The sequence below is a fragment of the Serinus canaria genome, chromosome 1 (assembly GCF_022539315.1).
Source record: "Serinus canaria isolate serCan28SL12 chromosome 1, serCan2020, whole genome shotgun sequence".
In the NCBI taxonomy this organism is placed as follows: domain Eukaryota; kingdom Metazoa; phylum Chordata; class Aves; order Passeriformes; family Fringillidae; genus Serinus; species Serinus canaria.
The window spans coordinates 1,548,719-1,572,774 of NC_066313.1; the positions used below are offsets into that span (position 1 = coordinate 1,548,719).

The window sequence follows — 24,056 nt, forward strand, 5'->3', positions numbered from 1 at the left end:
TAAAGCTGACTGCCTTTGGGCAGTGCCTGGGTGGCAGAGGAGAGGCTAAGCTGGAATTTAACTGAGGTCAACACTGGAGCAAGGTGACTTCCAGCAGTGTGGAATTGTTTATGTGCAGGCTCTGGCAGTGCCCTGGCAGAGCCATTTGTGTTGGTCTATGAGTGCAGAAAGTTGAACTGGAAGAAAACCAGGTATTATTCTCGTGGAAACATGCTTTGCTGTTTGGTTTTTTTTATCTAACTGCCTGATGTGGTGCAAAGAGCTGAAATACAATGAAGTAAAACATTGCAAAGCCTTCCAAGTTGGACTTTTGACCTTTTATAGCCATATATACATATTTATATATGTATATAAACAGTAATAACATAGAAAAAACAACTTTTTTAATGGTTCAGTCCTCATAAACCAAATCATATGTTTATCAAGCTATTTTATAGAGACACCCAGGAGCTTTCTCCTTAGTGTTGTCACTTAAACATAAGAAGCTGCATGAGAGAGGAGTGCTGGCAGAGGAACCTCACTCGCATGGAGAGGACTCCCAGTTACTGAAATTCTGCTGCAATTTAAGGGGTAGGATCAGTTTTGGGGGTCTATCACTGAGGCCTCCAGCATGAACTGCATGTGCCTTTGAGACACCAATGTGTTTTGTGAATTCTTCAGGTGCCACTACAGGGCTTTTTTGGTCCGCAGACCTTTGGGACTTGCTTGTTGAGAGCTTTTTGAAGGGTACCAAGGAGCTTGGAACATGAGTTGTCATCAAATAAAAAAGCTACTGCAACTTCCTGAAGGAAAAGGTGGCAGCAGAAAAAGAATATACATCTACACGTGTGTGTATACACATATACTCCTGTTCCATGCAGGAAGTCTTCTAAATAAAATCATACAAAAATGACCAGTGCCATATATTATGTAAACTCACAAGGCGTACTTTCAACACAAACCCGAAGCATAAATTAAAAGAGAGCCAGAAAGAGAGCCAGAGATGATAGCAAAACATTTTAAATATAGAATTTGCACAATTCGTATTTTGTTAAATAAGAATAAATAAATTCATTACATCTGTTCACATACCAGTTGTAAAAACAATAAATTATTTTATTTTTTTCAGTGCTGTGTTGCTTTTTTTTTTTTTTTTTAACAGTTGTTATTAATCCGCAAGATTATTCCCTCTTCCCCTTGTGATAAAACTGTTTCCACAGGAGGGCAGCTAAGCTTAATTTCTTGTACATGGTCAAACCAAAGATGCCAGGCTTTTTCCTAATGAGAATATCCTACTTGAAAAGCAGATGCTGTAAACCCCACTGATGCTCTGGGGTCCAAATTCACCCATGGGCACTGGAAGCGTGTCCCAAAGTCAGAGTGAATTTAACACTGAGATGGTTCCTGGCTGTGCCAAGAGCAGAATTCCAGGTTTCCATCCCCTCAGTGCATTTCATGAATCCAGCTGTGCAACACTGGGCAGAAATGTAAACAATGATGTCACAGTGTGAGTGACAGGGGATTCAGCTGAGAACAGACCTTGCACCAATTCTTCATCCATCAGGTACATGGGACAGCCTTACCACAGCCAAGGTTTGGAACTGGACTCTGATTTAGGAACACCTGAAAAAGCAAGTGTTGGCCTATCCTTTATCTTACACTTTTTGGGTCCTGCCTTGGTCTGTCCCCTTTGCCCCCTCACATCTTTGCTTGTGTGAACTTGCTTCATTGCTACACTGGTGAAAATCACTGCAGTGGTTTGTTCTTGTATTTATTTCTAAGTAAACTCTTTCATTTTTAATAGATACTCCTGATCTAAGGAAACTCTGAATTTACACCAACACATGGCATGCCTAGATAGCATCCAAAAGCTTTATCAGCCTGCTGAATATATAATAAATTATTACCATGATGCAAACACAAATACTTGCACATTCTGTCTCTATTATGACAGAATACAAACACCACTTGACACAGCAGCTGTATGCTGAGACAAATGTCTATGCTGAGACACATTCAATCTCCTGGTCATTTTTCTCTCATGATGGTTTCTATTTGTTATGGACTTTTTGGAGAGGTTCTAGGACATGTGTAATACATACTTAAGCATCAAAATTGGATTACTTGGAAGGAAAAATAAAGCATTTCAAAGTGATCTTATTTTAACAGGCAGAGGAGGCATAAAGTTTACTTTTTAGGACTGCAAGTCATCTGAGCCTTGATCTCAGTTCTTAGATTGGGATCAGGAATAAAAGGGGAGTATTCCTCAAGATCCACAGTTTTGCACAGGATCTACTCCTGAACAGAAGGCCACACCATTTTAGAAAGACGATTAATAACATTTGTTGGCAATCCATTTAACAGAGGAGGTGGCCCTGCCCTTGGTACTGTTTATTTAAAACAGGGTAAAAACCCAGATCCTTCTCCAGATTTCACAGTTGTAGATGTAGCAACTCCATGCTGTTTTGAAATCATCACATGATTTTTTAGAGTTCACACAAACATGCCACAGTTGCAAAAACATGTTTGTGTCAGCCTGGAGTCAGACCTGCCCTTCTTGCTCCACACTCCAGCGAGTTTTCCCTGCTGATTTAATGCCTGGGATTTTCAGAAGAGCCTGAGGTGTTCCAGTGCTCAAGTACCACGGACTTACAGCTGAGGCTTGTCTGAAAACCCTCCTGCAGTCTCCTGCTCTCCTGTGTGGTTTAACAAAGGAGTAAAAGATGGGGTTCTACTTTTGTCAGTGGCTTTTTACCATTTATTTTGGTGCCTGTTATCTTAGGGTCTCATTCAAAGCCTGCTGATATTAAAGAGAGCAATTTTACCAGGGTTGCTCTCAGGCCTCCACCTGCTCAAGGTGAAATGCCCAGCCTCAGTCACAGAACTTCCACAAGACAATAAGAGGATTCAGGAATTGCTGCCAAGGAAAACTGTTACCAGCTACTGCCCGTGCTGTGGAAACAGTCTTATTGATATTGGACAAGTCCTCCACATCCTGATGTGGTTTGACTTCCTAGTGACCCCTCTTCCTCCCAAATGTGGTAGATATACAAAACATGAATGCCTTCTATAGCTTAAAAAAAAAAAAAACCCAAAACACACACAAAACAATTAAAAAAAAAGACAAATAGTTACAAACTTTTGCTGGTAAGATGAATACCAGAGTTAGACACGATGGACAAAACAGTGATAAAATATTAACTGCTTGCTGTGTTTTTTTGACCTTGAGAGCCTCTTGAAAAGATGTAGGTACATTACACATTGTTAAATTCAAGGCAGAAGCCATACAGAAAATACCAGAGAAAGCAGCTGAACACAGCCTCAGAATATCTGAGTTAGAAGACACTTGATTACCTCACCTGTAAGTTTGGGTTCTCTAACTAGTTTTCTACAAAGCACAGTATGCCTTTGTTTTGTGGAGAGGAGCAGCTCGAGCAGCTCTTGCTCAGTGACAACAAGGAGCCCAGGCTGTGACACAGCTGGAACCAGGCAGGTTTGCAAGCCCAGCGTACACAAACTCCTCCTGCAGCCAGCTCCTCCTTGGGTGCATGCCTGACACACACACACAAGGAGGTGCTGCTGATGCTCCTGCTGCTCGAGCAATGGGGGTTTCCCTGCTCTGCAAGCTGCTGCAAGGCTCCTCCTGAGAATTTTGGGGTGGAAACACAAGATTTGTCGGACATTATTGATATACTGTCAGGAAATTCCTATCATGAAAACGTATTTCCTTTTGTCAAAACCAAAAGGTATCACTTTTTAACACCAGCAGCAAGCTCTTCATTTTCCAGTAAAACATCTGTGGCCCTTTCTGAAGGATGGACCAAGTCCAGAAGGGCCGCAGATATACTTTGGTCAATCATTTTGCTTATGTAGTTTGTCTTTTGATTTCTTTAATAGAAGGAAGTGATATAAAGTGATATACCAACTGAAAGATATTTACAAAACAGTATAAAATAAGCTACTGTGGGATCATGGGGATGTGTGACATTTCCTAAGGACATACTGTAGTAGAGGTAGGTGAAAAAAGGGGAGATGATTCTGTAACCTTCAAATATCCCAGGATCCTCCATTCACTAGTTTTTCTTCTTTTGCATTATTTTATTTTACGTTTTTGCAGACACAGAGGGCTTATAACAACTTTAACGCTTACTTTCTTTGACGTATTAAGACCACCCTACTAATATTTAAAGCAGTGCACATCTTCATTTGGTCCAAACAGGCAGATTCTGCCCATAATTAGAGACTGAACACAAGTACTTTGAAGCCTTTGCTTCCATCTCTGTGGGCAGACCGGACACCAGTATGCCAAGAGCGGCTTACTCAAACCTCTTGGAGAGCAGCTCACCACCACAGGTTAGCACTTTTTCAGCAAGCACTGTTTGAACGCTGAGGGTCTCTGGGAGAGCAGACATCCCTTGGCCAGTTTCCCGTGCCCATCCTTGCACTGCACAGTCCTGGTGTGCCAGCCCGTGTCGCACGTTCGAGAGCAGGAGAGCCACGGCCCCGTCACCCAGCGGGGCTGCGCGGCCGCCGCCGTCGCTTTGCCGCCGCCGCTGGGGACGGAGTTTGGCAGCTGGCCCTGTTTCTTTGGCACGAAGAAGCTGTAGCGCACGTCCACGGGCTGCGTGGGGTCGGTGGCCAGGATCTGCACGATCAGGATCTCCTTGGTGGCAGAGTGGCCCATGGCGTGCAGGAAGTCGTCCTTGTGGCTCCAGCCGCTGTAGTTCATGACGGTGCCGTTGATGTCGATGATGGTTTCCGAGGTGGAGATCATGTACTTGCCGTTGACCAGGTACTCCCCGTTCTTCTTCTTCAGGGCCAGGTAGGCCGTGAACCTGCTCTGGTCCTTGCTCTTGAACTGCCGCACCTTGATGTGGGTGGCCCCTTCGGGGATCTTCACCACGTCCGTGTAGCCCTTGCTGAAGGAAGGGAAAGAAGGGAGAGTCTCACTGCAATGCCTCACAAATGCCTCACTGGCACGACACAGAATCTCAGGACCAAGCAGGCTGGAACAGATCTTTCAGTCCAACCTGTGGACAACAACATCTTGCTTCATTTCACTTCAGGCCACCTGGATTTTCCCTAAGATTAATTTAACCAGGTTCCACTCTTGGCCTGCTGTGTTGTTCTTCGTATTCTCCAAGAACTTTCTACTGCACTTCTTGCAGATTGCCTAATCTTTAGCTTTAGGGACAGTCTGACGTGGGTCAGATACCAGAGGAATGAAAAATAACAGATAGCTTATAGATTTCAGCAAAGGGTGGGAGATATGAAATACGATGCACGCGCTGCCTGCCAAGGAAAAGATAATGAGATATGCATTGGTTACAGCTGTTTCTTGCTGTCTTTGCTATAATGATGATTAAGGAAAGCACAAGCAGAGGAACAGCTGGGTAGAGGTACCTTGGGAACATTTAAAAATAGCCTTGATCACCGAGGAAAAATTTGTTTACTTTGAAATTTATAAAGCCAAAGATTAATCGTCAAGTGTCTAATAAGAGGGGCACCCAAAGGCTTCATCTGTGCCACCACAGAATTCTCCACTAGTTAGGAACTATCTCAACTGGGATTTAGGAAAAGAGATTAAACTCTTTTACCAAAAGTGACAAGCATTCAAAACCTGCAAGTGTGCTGGAATTTATCACTATCTCAAGTATGTTATTTTAACTTCACTGATATATAGAAAACAATTTAAAGGCTTTACATAGCTGGAAACTACCAGCTGGACATTGGAGATGTGTTTTCATTCCTAAACCCATAACAAAGCCATCCTGAAAGTACCTCACATCTGAAAGGTTTCATGAGAAAATACATGAAAAATACATAAAAGTGATGGCATCTCCTTTGGGATTGTTTGAAGAACAGACTGCTAATTTTGAGAATTTTTGGCTGCACAAGTAGATATTGCAGATATTACAAATGAAGCATTTGTGCTGATCCCCTGCTACTTCCAGCAATTATGGGACAATGACTTAAGACTCCATTGATTTAGCACCTCCATAAAGCTGGAGCAATATGGTGTGAATCCCAGGCTGGGGACTCTTCTCTACAGCACTGCACAAATATTTTTACATGAGAGTTGCCAGAATAACTCAGTTCAAACATGTCATTAAAGTTACAAAATCATTTGTCCAAAACCTACAAGCAGTCCTGGATATTCAAGTTGTCTGCACGAAGAGCTCTAATGCTCCATGTGCACAGAGAAGCATGTGCAGATTAATTCCCCTCTTTCCCAACTTCTGATAATTTGGCTTTACAGCTTTTTAAACCAAAATCCTAGGAAGCAATTTCCCAGAAGATTCTGTTTTGCCTGCTTTAAAAGAAAAAAAAAAAAGCACAAACAAATGATGTCCTGGCAATTGTCTGCAATGGGAAACAGTAGTTTTGCCTTGTACATTTAAATTTCCCTGGACATTTCGTGTAGATTGTTGAAGTTTATAGTGGACAGCAACAAGGGAGCTGTCATTTCTCAGTGGAGGAAAAATGATTTTCCTACCAGCACTGCCCTTTCAAACAAAACTGTAAAAACAGTTTTCAGACAATTAAGATTTCACTATTTTAATCAGGGGATTATTTTAACTTCAATTACTCGCAGAGAAGAATTGCCCCAAACAACTTTTCCAGTAAAAATAAATCAGCAGTCCCAAATCCAATCAAAATCATATTAGAACATAAATTTACCCTCTGGCCAGTCTCATGACACTTAAAGGCATGATTTGAGGAGTAAGATGGTAACTTCACAGGGATAATTACAATAAATCTCTCAATTTCCAAGTGTATCTATGGTACAAATCTGGCCTCCCTGAAATTCATGGAGCCCCTCTAACACTTTTCCTGGAGCTTGATTATTGCCAAATCACATGAATACATCTCCCACTGTCAACTTCACTTAGACATTCCCAGACATCCCAGGATTTACAAATTGGAAAAGATTTGGTTTATATAATTACTAATTTCAGAGGTGTTTTGGCATTGTTAGGTGAGCAATCGTTGGTTTACCAAGAAGAAGATTAGTTATATTTATTTTTAGAATAAATTCACTCTCCAAGCCATTTTTGACTGCTATTAATCAGTCTGTTGAAATGTATAGAAATAAAAGATCATTTCAGGAGTCAGATTTCAACTTCTGGTAGCTTTCAACATGCTATGTAAGAATTTGGAAGTCATAAAATCAAGTTCATACATAAAAGATGCTTAACACAGCCACAGATTCTGAACAGAAATTGTCAACTAAAAGTTTCTAAGCGTAGATCAGTCCCTTGATATTTTGGAATATGTATAAATGATGATTAAAAATCCAAATTTTTCTATGAATTTTAGGAATTGAAGAAGGAAAAAAAATTAGTTAACAGAGAGGACTTACTTGAGATTGGTCTATCAGTACTGGCCCTAGTGTGGTGAGGAAAACCATGGCAGGATTTCCTTTTATTTTATTTATATTAAGTTTTATTAGAGTTAGAATGTGAACTCTGAGAGAAAAATGGCTTGTGAATAAATGCCATAAATATTCTGACTTTAAAAAGTCCATCTGGAGATTGATATTATGCCAGTGGACATGAAGGGATACAAAGAGATATAGTCGTGAGTAAGCCTATGATACTTCTGATATCTCATCTATTTATCTGAACTCCACACACACTCAGCAGTGGGAAAAGGGAATTTTTGGGTATAATCTCTCTCAGCTGTTAAGGAAGGTGTTTACAGCTGTCTGCTTCTTTGCACTTCTAATACAAGGAATGTTTGTCACAAAATCAGGTGCGATGTCCTCGCTGCCACTCAAAATAGATGAGATAAAAAAGCACTCTCAGGGTGTAGCTTGCTAATGCAGCAACAAGTGAGAAATGCAAAATTTCAGAGAGATGCAGATAATTCTCATCCCAAGAACTTTCTGATTCACCTCTGTCTTCCTTTTCCTCTGGCCTCTAGGAACCACAATCCACCTGACACAGCAAGGTTTGCAAGTGGCATGAGTTGCTATTCCTGCTTAACTGGCACTTTGTGTCAGAAATGAGCTGGGTGCAGTGTTTTGCCAGTTGGTGCTTTGCCAATTTCAGGATAATGCTAGGAGCCAGCTGTGCACATCTGGAAACTGCAATAAGCTACAGGCAGTGTGGGTTTTTTTCCCCCATGTGAAAGCAAATTGAATTTAGAGGCAGAAAGCAAGCAGCACGTGTCAGAGTAACTACTTGCACAACAAGATGCACTGGCTGTTGAGATCAGTACCTCTTTTTGGTGAAGGTTCCCATGACTTTTGTGCAGCTGGAGTTGTCTCCTCCACACACCCCACACTTGTCATACTGGAGCTTGGATCCGATGATGCCGTCGCAGCCCGTCCGGATGCACTTCCCTCGCACACAGACTGAGTTGCTGTAGGGTCGACACTCTGTGCCATCAGTGACCTGGGCAAGCAAATAAAACTTGGTTCAGACTGCCACAGAGATTTGTGGGTTTGGATCCACCTGGCAAAACCCAGCTCCTTATTGAAGTCATCAACTCAGAGCAGGTTTCCTTCCCTGACAGATCACACTGAGCTTCTCTAATATTGATGGTAAAAAAAGGAGATGAAATGTAGCTAAAGGACAAAAGCAAGGACAGGTAACTTTCAGTTTGGATTGCATCTGATAGAACATACTGACCACAAGTCACATTTGTTCCACTAATTATCCTGTGCTAACTGGTTCTTTAGGAATTACTCTGGACTCCTTAAACATAGTTCAGGGTTAGATGTACTCTTTTCTCCTAATACTCCTTTTCCTCCAGAAAACCCCATAATGACAGAAAACTCCAGGCAGAAAGCCCTTTATGCACTACTGCAAACAACCTAGTGCAGAGAGGCCCATAATTTTGATGCAATCACATACTAAGATATGGAAAAACTTATTTTCTGGCCCTAAGGTACAACCACTGGATCAAACCATTAAATCTGATCATACAGTTAAATATTTGCATCATATAATTCACTTCTTTTCCCTGGTTGTAGGGAAAGATTTCTAAACTATGGGACACTTCTAAGCTGGAGCATGAAACCCTGACTGGAGCTGCCATTACCTTCTGAGAAAACACCACATAATAACCGGTTCCTTTGGCTCGGCAGGTGAGCTTGCAGACATCTCCAGGCAGTACTCCAGCATACTTGGGGACCCATTCCACAAAAGTCTTGACCCCCTTTGCATCAGACTGATAGCCATTCCTCGCTTCACACTGCTCTTGTCGGAAGGATTTAGCTGTGGAATTATTCACATCATTAGTGGCTATTTCAGACCATGCTGCAAATATCATTATGTCCATCCATTATTCCAATTTCTTTCCTACATCATTTTTAAGTTATGTCACACCACTTCTTTACTTAGAACTGGCCTTCCAATCCCTGTACTGATTTAGCTTGGAAATCTCCCAATGGCATAACAAGCAGTAAAGGCCTAAAGTTTGCATGATGTTTCATTTTAGAGGACTGACTTTTTTAGCTTTCTCTACAGCATCCAGGGCGAGGCGTGGATGAAGAATTAGGACATTGTACTAATGCTGAACGTCTTGCCTTGATACATACAATCTGGGGAGGCTGCAGTGAGCCTTTGCTGTGTGGTTTCAGGGCAGATAAGCAGTGTTCAGTGTCAGAGAAGGGAGGCAGGGCTGGAGCAGGGGGCACTCACCGTTGGCAGGGCAGGGGGTGACGTTGCAGGAGCGGTAGATGGCCCGCTTGCCTGTGCAGTACCTCCCGTTGTTCCTGGGGGCTGGGTTGTTGCAGTGGCGGTAGGCAAACTGAACTCCACCCCCACAGGTACGGGAACACTGTCCCCAGGGGCCCCAGGATCCCCAGTTGCCATGGCTTGAAGCCTGAAAAACACATGGAACAGCAGGAGGTGAGTTCATCATCCAAGCCTGAATGGAGCTGCTGCCTCAAAGTCACTGCTAATGCTTTCCTCAGCTGAAGGCAATTCCGTCAGTTGGCCATCCAAGGAAAATAGCTGTTAGGAACCTTCTTTCTCCCAGCAAAGTTAATTTCTATCTTTTATTTGCACGCTGATGAAATCTCAGTTGCACTGTGGGTGCAAAGCCAACTCTGGGCCTTGTTCCACACAGCTGCCTTCAGCCTCTTCACAGAACACACCCACAGTTCACGGGCTGCTCTCTTATTTTTTGCTATTCCTACTAAAAAGGCCCCTTAAACTGGCTCCAAGGGGTTTAACTCCCAGAATATACCCATACTGCTAATCTAGGATTAATTAAATCCAGCCATTGTGATGTGTAGGTATTGCTTGGAATTACTGGCAAGAGATGGAGCTGTCAACTCTGCTACATTGGCTATAGTATTGCAATATCATGTAAAAGCATAGAAATCCATTAAAAAGGGTAAAGAAATCCATTTAAAAAGTGTTAGAAACGCTGTATCTTGATTTGAATGGCTCCCATAGTTTGCAAATATTTTCACAAAGCTCTGCAAGTCCACACAGAAGGGGTGACTGTCTACCCAGAGAATTCAGATATCTGAACTGTGCAGCTGACAGCGCTCATGGGGCTGGGGATTCTTCAATTGTATAAAGTAGACGGGTTCTCTGTTGCTGGAAGCACAAACTTTTCTGATCCAGAAGTTATATTCTGGATTAATTTCGTCTGTCCTTTTCTTCATTAGAATTAGGGGCCTGGGGCCTTTCAGATAAGGGTGTGAGTTAAATGTGGAGATGAGATTTATCCTGCTTTCCATGCCAGGTCAGAAAGCCATGTCCTGATAAGTGTCATTTACTGAATGGGAAAATCACCACCTCCAGTTTTCCAAGTACAAAGCTTTCCTTAAGGAAGAAAATACACTTCCTGAACCTCAGCAGCATTTTCCCTACATCCCTCACGAACAACACCCCAAATACATGCTAAAAAACACAAGGCAGCTTTCAATCTGACTCCCACAAAAACCAGCCCCTCCCAGGGATCACCTTTTCCAATTCCTCATGGGGTAACTCACCGAGTAGTACTTCTTCTTGGTTTTGTCCACGCATTTCCCTTGGAGGCAGATCCTCCCTTTGCCACAGGGGGTTCCCTCCACAGCAGGCAGCTTCTTGGTGAGGCAGACCATCTGTCCCTGGCGCACCACGGCGCACCAGAGGCGCGAGCACACGTCCATGCCGGGGCACACCGTGTACTCGGCGCCGAACGCCAGCTTGCACTGCCGGATGGCGTCGTACGTCTGGCCCGGCAGCTCCTCGGGGCCCACGATGTGCTTCCTGGGCTGGTCCAGCAGGCAGTTCCCTACAAGAGCAAGCCAAGGTGTTCTTCACTCAGTTTTGTATCACAGTGCTGCGATATTGTTTGGCAACAGCGAGCCTCCTTCGAAGGATGGTGATGTGAAGATTCTGAGGTTGTATCACCTTTTCACAAGGTCAAACTGCTGCTGCTGTGCTCTGACCCCGCTGTTGAGCTGCCTGTTCCCAGCCTGAGGTGTAAATGAGTTTACCCAGCTCCTTTTGGCCCTTCAATCCTTACGCAAGACTCGGAACACATTCCGTGCTATTTATCGGTTCGTGATTTAAGGAGAGAGCTGGACTCATGTAAGCAAGACTCAAAGCAAGCACAGTTTGTAACTTGAGTTTTAAACCAGATGTCAGAAATAGTAAAGCTTCTAAAGGGATGCCAGAAAAATCAAAAAGCACAGACTTGTAGCCAATGGGCCCAAAAACCCAAACAAAACAGACTGAAAAATCAAAATTTCTACCAGGCTAAAGGAAAAATAAGCTGGGTATCAAAACTCATGTTGCCACTAAGGCTGGATTGCACTTTTCTTCTAAGGAGTGATACTTGTCTGCTTATGGAACTAGTTTGAAAAGGGCTATGCATTTTATATTAAATCCCATAAATAACAGGAAGAAAAAAAATGCACTAATGTAGAGATTTGTATTTGTGTTTTAAGGTCTGCAGTGGTCAAGGCTTGTCTGGCACACTCTAAAAATGAGAATTTACATTTATGTTCCAGGTATCTTCTGATAGCTGGTTTTCTTTACTGTTGAAAACCTCACTTGTTGACACGCAGAACTATTTATTCAGTGTAACCTCTTTTACACTTTATGAAAGGGATATGTGGTCTGGGCAAGCTTCACTCATCCTCAGCCAAAATAACTCACCACACTTTACCTCACTTTGGAACCCACACCAGTGTTCTTCACTTGCATCATGGCTGAAAAAAGCCTATCTATAAAACCCACACTATTTACACAAAATGGAATAGAATTTCAAGCTATGGCAGGGAGTTGAAGCAAACCAAATATCCCATTTCTCAACAGCTTGAGTTTTCCTTCCAAAACACACACTTATTGCAACTGTTCTGCTCTTCTAATGCCAATTAGCCAAATTAGCCAAAAATTCTTTCTGTGTGATGATTTGCAACCAAAAACTCTGTCTTGTTAAACCTGTTCCATTTGCTGACCCTGATTTACCCTAGCCTTCTATTTAATCTGGATTATGTTGAAATTTTAGTGTAGACAAGGTGTGCCAATGCTAGCTGTCATGAAATAAAGACAACTAAAAATACTCTGGGTTGCTGTAGTGTAAAATATTTGAGATGTGATGAGTAGCAAGGAAGCACCTATATTTTTTCCTGGAGTTTCTGGACATAATTTGCAAAAGTTCTGGCAAAAATACACTTTGTAAAAGTAAAGAGCAGTGGAAATCCTCCTTCATAGACCTTGTGAGAAGGGAGAGAGCCACTGAAATGTGAGGGCAGTGAAGGGAAGGCTGCAGCATGTCAATATTCAGTATTATACACTGCTTTTGTACCTGTGCCTAAGTTTATAAAACTCCCAAGCAGAGCTGGTTTTCAGTATTTTAAAACACCATAATACTACTTCCTTTCAGCTGGAAATACAAATTTAGAGAAAAAGGAAAGAAAAGTCTCATCCTTGCATAAACTCATCTGTCAGTCATTTCAATTTCACAAGCTCACACAGCAAACACAGCCTTTTCCCCCTCCAGAACACAGGGGAATGAGATACAAACTTCTCCTCAAGTGAGGGAAATTGTGCAATCTCTACAAAGCCAGGTGATTATCACATGATAAATTCAAAACTGAAGATAGGGAAGGCCCCTAAGGATTTTCCCCAGGAAAAACCCCATCTTTACATGGGTAGACTGTAGCAGTGTCTGTGTTTGGACAGGGTGCAGTGAATTGCAGGTGTTTTTACCACCAGCTGGTCCGACCTCCTGCTTGTCATGGCCCTGGTGGTGCAGAGAGGGCTTCAATTCCCCATTTCATTTCAACATCCAGAGCACATACATATTTCTATTCCCTTTTTTTTTTTGTCCTGGGCCCCAAAGAACATCTTTGTGCCCTGGAATAGAGCAACATTGTTGGCTGATGACAGTGCTAATTAAGCCATCTCATTATCTCTCTCAATGCCATGTGTAATGTATCTTGGGGAAAAAAAGAAGGCGGAACAAGATCTGTGCAGGAAGCAGATAAGCAGGACATAAATTAATTAAAATACAAACAGTCCTTGTTCCAGGTTGCACAGAGCACTGGGACTGAACACACCAAATCCAAGCAACCATCCCACAGCCTGGTGGTTGGCATGACAATAAAGGCAATTAGTACCTTTGGAAAGGCTTTGCTAAAAGCAGATGGATATAAATGTCACTCTCCTCTGGACAGGAACCCAGCCTTTTCTTCCTAAATGTCAAACTGTTGTCTGGGGTCATCTCGTGAGTGTAAAAAAAATGGTGATACCATGACAGAGCTGTTTATTGTTCTCAGAGCAGGGCCCAGGAGACAGGGAATCAGCACCTTGATCCTCCCCAGCCCCCTGGCTGACCTTGGACAACACATTTCCACTGGGATTTACTCAGCTGACTCCATGTAATGCTGGTGTCTGCAGTGCACTCAGCTGTCAGGTGTTTCACTGCTGAGCAAAATCACTTTATGGTGTCACTCAGCACCAGTCATGTACTCAGTGCTGCTGAGGCCACTGATTGTCAAATCAAGTTTCCAAATAATTTGCAGTCAAATTATTGACTTCCACTTCTACTTAATGGAATTTTGTATTCTGTTAGGAGAGATCTCTGATTTAAAAAAAATAACTGGGAAATTATAAATTTCTACAAAAAAGAAGACTGTTACTTAGAAAAGTTCTCTGAATGGCTGATCCATCAAGAAAAAGAGATTCCTTAAATATGCATTTGCAATCACACCAATAGCATCAGCAATACAATGAATTCCCAGAGGACTACAGACCTACATGATGAGAGGCTCAAATTTGCTATGAAAAATTTCATCATATCAATCACTCTTGAGGACCACACACCTAAATTACAGCTACTCATGAACTGAGGAGAAAACAGTTCCTTACACTCTCTGAGAGGTCACTCATGGATGGTGGGAGAGTTACCTCAGTAACTCAAAAGGGAAAGTTGTCTTCATTTGTGGAAATTAATTTGGTAATATTAAATCAATGCCAGAGCAATATGGACCATAAAACAGGATAGTACAGATTAATGGAGCTAATAAATTTGAGAGAAAAAAAATTAAGTCATTCAGAGAAAAATATTTCAGAGAGCACTGAAATCAGCCAACAAAATATTTAAAAGCAAATCTTTACATTCAGCAGACACACCATACATTTATCCATAAGCATTTTGGTTACCATAACAACTTGATCCATTCACTCAATTATGTCATTTTTATCTCAGCATTTTGGAATTTGAGTGGTTTGTTTAATAACTGCAGTTGCTTTGGGAGCAAAGTGAAGACTTTAAAATTCATTACAGAGTGAAGTTGAAGACTATGCTTTTTTAACTCTACTTTTGGAAAATGAAAATTCTGTCCTTATTCCCTGAGGGGTAAATGTCGTATTTAGCAAATAAGCTGCCTTAAAATGTGCTTTTTAAAAAATACAGATTGACAGTAAAAAGTACCCTGTAGCTGGCACAGGGAGTGATAACACATACCATGGCCATCATCAAAGAATTCTGTGATAGTTGCTGAAGTGCACTTGGACCAGGGTTTTGAAGCATCAATGCTGGTCAGAATGGAGGACATCAGGCGCTTGTCTTCCATGGAGCCAAAGTTCTCCTCACAGAACTTGGAGTCATCATGGGAAAGCCCAAGCAAGTGCCCTGTGGAAATGAAACAAATAAATAAAATTATATGACTATGCAGAGTTTACCAGCTGGAGCTCACAGTCATGTGAGGGAAGGGAACTGTACTCATTTATACTTAACAACAATTGATTTCTTACTGCTTTTCCAAATCACCTAAAGCAAGAAAAACTTTGTGAAAATGTTTTTTAACTGTCTAGAAAGGTGATACATCTTCTTAAACAGCTAAAAATAAAAGTATTTATGATGCAACTAAACAAAGGGTAGAAGAATGAAGGGGAATAAAGCTGCAGAGAGAGCTGAAGCCTGAACTTAATGCTCAAAATGTTCAGCCTAAGCCACAAGTTGATTAATAAGATATGCAGGGCTAAACCAAGAGTGCTTTAACAATAAGGACCAGACCACCCATCAAAGCTGCTGCAGAAAAAAAATCCTGATGCCCTGAAAGGGACCCATTCTGCAAGATTTGGCCTTTTCTTTTTTCAGGTAAGTAAAACCATTTTTGTTTGGCAATACTTCCTATACAAGGCCAGATAAAGCTGGTTTTATGCTGCACTGAGACACTGAATATCAGGAGGTACATGTCAAGTTTCAATCTGATACAGCACTACATACAAAGACTTGCTCTGAAGAGACGACAACAGCTTTGTTTCATTCCAGACAAATGCTGGTGTTGAGAAAAACAATTCACTGCTAAGATTATTATTTCAAACTGACAGATTCCTCTGACAGAGTAACCAAATAATCCATGCAACACTTCTAACCTGCAGAGCAAAATCTCTGGAAGTGGGCTGAGCATTCAATACATTGTATTTACACTGTATTTACTCATCCAAGACTGCTCACAGATGTATAAATTACCTCATTGCAGAATGTTTGTGAAATAAGGCAGTGAGGGTCTCTCAGTGGAAAAGGAGTTTAATTTTTAAGTCTTTGCCTTGGAACTAAACAGCCCTGGGTGAATAAAAAAAGCTGGAGCATTGATCCAAAGAGTTTGGCTGAGTAACATCCCATGGCACTCAGCACTGGTTCAGTGAGGGATATGAATGATAGCTGGGTGCTCACCAGCAGCTCCAGGATGTAATTTTTCAGAGTGCTCAGCATTTTATAGCACCATTCAGAACTACCCAGAATTCTGAGACATGGAGCTTTCAGTCCTGCAGGGCAGAAGTGCAGTTTGTCACAGCCTCTGGTACCACTCTATCCATGAGGCCTTTTTCTGACCCAGAGATGTGGCAACTGAAAAGGTTTTAAAACCTTTTACTTTAAAGGTTTTAAAACCTTTTACTCCATTTTCAGCGTCATGAGAAGGGTGAGACATACAGATGTTATAATTCACACCATCACAATCAGAAGCCAACTATTTCCTAATTCCAACACACTCTAAGTGTTTCTTAGCCTGTCAGCTTTTGTCACACCATGCTGTAGATGCCTTAAAGCCAATCACCTAAAACTATCCCTCGTGGGTCCTACTACAAAGCATCTTTCATAGCTCTATTTCTCCAAAGTATCTACTCTTATTTGTAAGGCCACCCTTTGAAACTTGTTTCTAGCTCCATTTCCATCTTCTATCAGAAGGCAGTTTCCACCTTCTGTCAGACTTTAAAAATTCTCTACAAATTCACTTCCCACACCACTCTGCAGCACTTCACCCAAGTAAGACCCACTTTTGTTCTCCAGACAAATCCCTTTATTGCATAACTGCACTTCACTCTTCAGGACTGTTCATTTTCTGCTGAGGACATCCCATGTAAGAACACAACTAAACAATACAGTGCACAATTCACAGCTCCTGCAGCTTGGGCTGCTCTTGAGTTTCTCTGCTACCTATGACATCTTTGTTTTTTTCTCCTTCATAGAGACAGACAAAAAAATATCCTTTGGATATGAGGAAGCTTGCAGGTAAATGTTCAGCCCTTCACTTTGAGCAGAGACACTGAGGATTTCTTCTTAACACTGTTGCAATTTAGCCTCTCCCCTCAGAAAAAGCCTGGACAGCCTCAATGGAGAATTTCAGAGTAAATAAATAAAATGAAATGCTTCTCAGGCCGCTGCTCAGCACAGAACATTTCATCCCAAATACTCTGGCAAAAGCAGAGGAATCTGAAACAGGGTCATCTCCTGGAAAGTGTCAGGCTACTGAATTCACCTTTAATGAGAGAGCAGCATAACTTCTCTGCTTCACACTGATAAATGGGGTGAGCTGAGGACACACCTCATTAGCAGCGCCGACTTTGTCATATTAAATCAGACCATTGTTCCTGTGCATGACAAGAACCAAGTCACTGACTTGGCAGACTTCAGCCTCTTGGAGGAGAAGCTTCCCAAAGTATTTGTGAATCTCCCTCGTTATGTTTAAAATTTTCAAAAATAATTGAAAAAACCCCACATGACAAGGAAAGAAGCAGTAAGTAGTGAATAATTTGCAAAATACATAATTCTGATTGTCAGTGTTTGGGCTTCTAAATGAGCCCCCAGTGATGTCAGTGAGGATAACAGCATTAAATATATGGATTTTAGTTCTCCATACTGATTTGCCAGTTAATTTTGTATGCATATGTCCTGGGGTGACAAACACATTCACATAGAAATCCTGTGAATGCAACTCTCAAAGGATTTTATGGAGCTAAGATTTCTAATTCTTACCACAATCTAAATTTCTCCCTGTCCTAACTTTGCCTTTTAAGGCACTCTGACCAGACTTAGAAGTGATTAAAGCATATGACAAATTCCAAATGATGCTGCAATCTGGTTTTGCATTTCATTGAAAAGAATAAAAATTCAAAATATCACAGGCCTGTGTAATCTCTAAATACTGCCTGGCTAAGTTTTGCTCCTTTTAGCACAGAAGTGAGAACAGCAAAGTTCTTTAACACCTGTACCCTTCATCCTTTTGCATCCTAAAATTAAGGGAGGGACACTTCCTTTCCTACTTCAAGAAGTCTCTCCCCACCAGCCCTCACATGCATAAAACCCTGCTGATGTTATTCCATGACATTAATGGTGGTTTCTGGCATTTTCTGGTGGGGTGCTTGCCTTCCAAATTGGAAAGGCTGATCCTTCAAGTGACCCTGCATGGAAGCAGAGCTCTGGTGAAAGCTCTGGTCAGAAGTGAAGACTCGAGGAATACAAATCTTACACAGAAGGCTTTTGAAAACAATGCCAATTTCAGCCCCACCCCATTTTGTACCCGTACGAACGTCAAACTGGGCTATTGAAGAAAAAGAAAAGGCTCCCAGCAGCTGTGTAAAATGATGACTGATTGAGAATGGGTTCCTAGATTATCTGCTGTTTTCTACTTAATGAAGCATCTTAGTGGTGCTGACAGTTCCCACTGAGTGAAAATGACATAATACAATTTTACCAGCAGGATGGTGTTTAGTTAAGTTATGCTGTAGGAATGCACGAAATGGTGAAGGAAACAGATGGAGGGGAGGCAGGGCTTGCCCTCTTGTAGCCAAGGAGGAGGTGCCTGCTTGTAAATTCATCTCCAACTCCAAAAAGACCAATGACCCCAATGGAGTGACATCCTCCCCTCACAGCTTTCCCTGCTGAAGGCCAACACGTGCTACAGCCCAACAGGAAACAATACCTGAAAAGGGTTCCAAAATGATCCCTACACCTTGCAGGAATGGGGGTTATATCCCTAATACAAGGTGGGAATACTTCAGAGAAATGATGACAAGTCAGTTAAAACTTTCAAGCTCTCTAAGGATCAGGACACAAGAGCCCTGCAGGGAAAGCAGGAGTGTGGTGAAGCAGCTCTCTTACTCTCAGGAAGAGTGGGAAGTAAACTAAAATCACAGAATATCCTGAGCTGGAAGGAGCCCACAAGGATCATCCAAGTCCAGCTCCTGGCCCTGCACAGGACAGCCCCACAGGACACCCTGTGCCTGAGAGCATTGTCCAAATGCTTCTTGGAGCCTGGATATCTCTAGGTTTTCTTAATATCCAGTTCTAGACTATCTGCAGAGGTTCTCTGAGTGAACAGCATGCATCCTGTCCTAGGTTTCTCACTGCTATTTCAAGCATTAGAAACAAGAAAACAGAAAATATCCACAACATACAGCAAGCCAACTCCAGGCTTTGCTAAAGCACAAACCAAGGTGGGTCTCCAGGAAAAAAGCCACCTGCTAGTGGACAAGAATTTGGACAGCATGTCAAAGAGCAGCTCTTGCACTCCCTCTGACCACAGGAGACATATACAAGGTGGCACAGCAGGCTGAAAATGCTGCAGGCACTGTGATTTGTTTTCTCAGAGGAGCTCAGCTCAGATGAAGCACATGTTTGCCAGTGAGCTCATGTCTTTCACCTCATTTCCAGCTGGGACAACTGGGGAGCAAAAGAAGGTCAAGAGATTTGCCCCAGGTTCCCCTGTGAGTCAGTGGCTCTCAGGAAGCTCCTGGCTCAACAATCCTTGGGCTAATAATCACCAGGCCAGACCTTCTGCTTCAGCCTCCTGCTCTGCCCTTGGCTAAACAAAGATTGCACGTGGGAACCCTGTCAAAATAAAACCATTTCTTCTGGCATGGGCTATTTTTCTAAGTCCTGTGAGTTTCTGACTCCTTATAAAGAACTTCATGCTGCTATCACTCAGGAATCTTCTTGAAGTCATGATGGACCTAAGCAATAACAATTAATAAAGCTGGTGGTTTTTTTAATAAACAGAAGTGATTTGAGTTACACAAGCTTACAAAAAATAAAGCATAGAATATAATACTAGACATTCCTCTTTTTTTTATTCTTGAACTTTACTTCCAGTTTTCTTTTCTTTGACTGCTATCAGCCACTTATGAAAGGAAAAGGATTAAAAAACTCACTCTCTCTTTTAAATCTCCAGCCCAGAGGCAGTTTTTAATATTTCTGGCTTAAAAGAGTTCTTCAGACTGAATGAAACAATAGTCTGGAGTGCAGTTTCTTCTTGGGAGCAGACATTAAAAAAAAAAAAGCCCCAATCAGACATTTACCCACCAGTGCTGCAGACTTTACACAAAACAAACCTGTGCTGAGCTGGCTTGTTGTAACAGACTTGTGGGAGATCACAGACCCATCAGCCCTGTCAGACAGGCAATTCCCAGGCCAGGTTCTGCCCAGGCAATCAGAGACCACTGTGTCCACACAGACTTAAATAATCCTTAAAAAGATGTGGCCTTGGAGGTCCACACTGCACTAATTAATGGGGCATGCAGAAGAGAAATATTCATTTTAATGAAGAAGCAGGAGATGGTGACACCTATTTCACACCTGTTCAGTTCAGAGGAGCTTGGAAAGAACATAATTCACAGTAGCTCATGGTAAATGAATGAACTCTGTGGGAGTACACAGTGCAAGAATGCAAAAATTGCATTGTCTGCTGCACCAGAAGCCTCCCCCCACAAAAACTACCACAAATTATTGGATTGGTATTATCTATATTATCCACCTGCCAGGGAGGAAAGCAATCCCTACTTTACCCTGCAGTCTGGAAGGCTGGACACTGAACTTCTTTTAGGATCATAAAATCAGAGATCACTTAGGTTGGTTGGAAAAAACCAATGAGCACAACCATAAACCTAACACTGCCAAATCCACCACTAAACCACGTCCATACCATATTTTTTGATAGTGACTGCTGTGAAATATTAGGCAAAACACAGTTTTACACTTTGCTTTAAGCACCATGTCTGTTGCAGGTGGAGCAATGATATATTTTATATAACATTACAACTTAATAAAAATATTGCTGGGCAAGCCAAGAATTTTTATTCAAAATTTTAACCAGCAACATTTTAGACAGCTGATGTTTGCTTTTTGAGGCATCAGCTTAATTTTCTGCCCCACCTTCAGCTCTTGTGAAGGTTTAGCTTTGTCTGCCCACCCATCCTCTTAACCAAAAGGGGTATGCTCATGAAGGCTTAATTTGAGAGTTTTTGCAAGCAGAAATTAAGATAGAACTTGGAAAAAAAAGGTTCAAAGAAGAAGAATCAAGCAATTTTCCTGATGTATGTCAGCAGAGAAAACTTAAATGAGTGTACTCTCTGGAGTTTTTTGCTGTTGTTTCAAGAAAGCAAATCTGCCTAATTATGATTACCTGGATATTTGCCTAAACTTCATCTGTCATGAAGGACACCTAATATGAGACTCACAACCTCCACTGCTTTTCTCATGTGGCTGTGAGACTCTGTGCCCTTGGCAATGTATCCCCCTTGAAATGAAAGGCTCCAGGAGATTTGTAGCTGTCAGGTCTGAAGTTTGTCTTTATCTGCTTTATCTTGACAGCCTGGAAATCAAAGGGCTGCATGTTCAGCAGAACATGGCAAAGGAAAATTGCTGTCTTTAGTTACTTTTGAACATACACAAAATGAGCACATGTGGCAAAACAAGGAGTGGGAGGATTTTTTGACTCTTCTATGGACATCAAAAGACTCCTGTAAGTATCACACACGTTGTTCTCAGTTCCATTTGTTACTGAAGGGGTCAGAATCAGTTTGCTCTAAGTTAGACATGGTATTCCTTCCTGCAGTTTAAACACAGCTCAGGCTCTGAATGAACAGCTCCAACCCACTCAGAGCTCATGGCATTCTGATGCATTTCAGTGAACCACCTGAGCAGAGATGCCAGGAGCAATACCTCACTTCTAAAATGGCTTTTTTACAGAAAATGATACTCTCTAATACATTTTGCTGACAGTGCTCATGACACTTGTGTCCTCAGTGGTGACAGAGGCCAGAGAGTGATGCCATGCTGGAAAAGATTTGGTATCAAACTCATAATTGTTATATGAAGAAAATTCTTGGATGTGAGGGCAGTGAGGCCCTGGCACAGAAAAGCTGTGGTTGCCCCATCCCTGGAAGTGTTCAACCTGGAATAGTGGAAGGTATCCCTGGCCATGGCAGGGGGTGGAACTGGATCATTTTTAAGGCCCCTTCCAACCCAAAATATTCCATGACTTTTGAGCTTTAGTTTCTGTGCATCCCCTGGTTTCAGGCATTACACAGCCCAGCTGTGGAGGATGTTGTGCTAACTCCTCATAACCACAGAAAATGATGCTGAGCAGAGACCTTGAAAAGGCATCCTGTGCATCCCTCTGCCCTGGGGTAGGATCAGCATCCCCTGAGCCACAGCTGCTTCAGCCAGATGGCTCCTGTGAACCTCCAGAATCAGAGCCTCCCCAAGCACTTCACTCCTGCCCTCAACTGTCCTGCTCAGATGATTTTGGCTAATGCTTAAAGCAAATCTCCCCTGATGCAATTTCAGGCCATTACCCCTTGTGCTGTCCCAGGTGGACAAGGGGAATGATTTATTATGCAAATTTTTGCAGCAATTTTTTTAACGTATTTGAAGGCTGCTTTTATCCCACCCTTTGGCCTTGCCTCCCCAAAAGTCACATGTGAAAGATAAAAGGCAACTAATTAACAAAGGTTTAATTAGTTCCACGCAGCAATGCTAAAGCTATAGCCTAAAAATAAAATACTTGGAAAGAACATCAGTAAACCATATTACTCAGGAGGACAGAAGGAGTAACTGCATGCCAGAGTGTTTGTGTAACAGAGGAGTAGGAACATTGCAAAGGTCAAATGAACATTATCACTGAGAAAAAAAGGCTGTATTGCCTCTTTTTTAAAAAGTAAGTTTCTTAAGATTGATGGAAAGAACAAAGATAAATATAATTTAAAATGTTAGACCCATATAACTCCCACTGAGCTGAACTGGAGCTTTGCCTGCTTGAAGGCTGCAGGAAGGATGCTTTTGTACTTAAGGACCAGATTAAAACTCAGGAGACTCTAGATCAAAACTCAGGTTTACTTCTTGGCTTTCCCTGGGATTCCCTTTGTGATTTGGGGAAATTTCCTACAGATAAAACAAGCAGTAGCTCCTCTTAGATCCCCTTGAACTCTTCTCACTTTGCTTTTGTAGATGGCAAACAGTTCAGGGTGGTGGTATGGTTGTGCCAAAGCACAGTGGGACTCCAGCACAAACTTCTGACCATGACTGCACCTCAAACACAGCACCAGGCTGCAGAACATGGAAACATCCCATCACAAAGTATGTCAAATGTAATTCCAACTGACTGACTGTGCCTGTTGCTGGATCGTGCTGATCTTCACTTGTTTATAATTCAGCACTGTCAAAGTAACAAACCTCTGATCCAAAAGTCCAGACTATTAGAGTGCAAATCTCATTGGTGTTGCTTCCTGATGGTTATTTTAGTAAGGGACACATGGAGAAGCAATGTAGAGCTGCCCTAAGAAAAACATTAAATAACTGTTGAGATTATGAGCAATCTCAGGTTCTTTACTGCTCCCCTCCACATGTCCCCAGGAGGCAGGGAAGTGCATGAAGCAAGGAAATATCATTTTTTTGCAGACAACAGGCTGCTGATAACAAAGGCTTGGAGAATGGCTATATACTGTGCCTAAGCTCAGACAGCTCTGCAGAGCTCTGGAGGTGTAGTTGAAGGAGTTGCTAGAAGTAAAAAAAAGCACCCATATGCCACAACAGGGTGATGATTTCAGGCAAGAATCCAGGGGGTTATTTTTGAGGAAATGAAGCTACTGCTGTCCCACAGACAGCAGTACACACCCTGCTAGAAAATAACCAGATATGGATTTACTGTTGGTGGCTGGATGCCTTGGCAGGCTGTGATTTCAAAATAACATTAATGGTACTAGCACTGCTCCCCTGTATTCTGAGCAGAAACTGGAGTACCACATTCAAAGTCACAAGGCTTCTTTCCAGGTTTTTGTTGCATTATCCTCTTTTTTTTTTTTTTCATTTGACATTGGGGACAAGCTGTTACTGATTTTTCTACATATAAGACAAGATTTAGGTCCTACCTTATCAAACTTTATATGAAGATCTCCACCTCTTATTGCCAATTAATAATTTATACCAAGAATCTGGTGGCACCTATTCCTTCCTGTGCTCTCCTCTACAGGCCTGTGGAGGTTTTTCCTGTTGCTGCTCATTCATTCACTCTCCCTCAAAAAACACTGCTCAAAATCCATCTATTTTATCTGGAA

General features: G+C 42.0%; 1 protein-coding gene across 1 annotated transcript in view; it reads right to left on the minus strand.

The window, feature by feature from the left end:
* Positions 1-983: 983 nt before the first annotated feature.
* Positions 984-24,056, minus strand: part of ADAMTS5 (ADAM metallopeptidase with thrombospondin type 1 motif 5) — a 37,761-nt gene continuing 14,688 nt past the window's right edge. The window contains 6 exon segments of the mRNA XM_050970863.1: positions 984-4,898; positions 8,203-8,378; positions 9,028-9,203; positions 9,630-9,813; positions 10,937-11,220; positions 14,905-15,072. Coding sequence (XP_050826820.1) covers positions 4,334-4,898; positions 8,203-8,378; positions 9,028-9,203; positions 9,630-9,813; positions 10,937-11,220; positions 14,905-15,072 — 1,553 coding nt within the window. The 3' untranslated portion in view covers positions 984-4,333.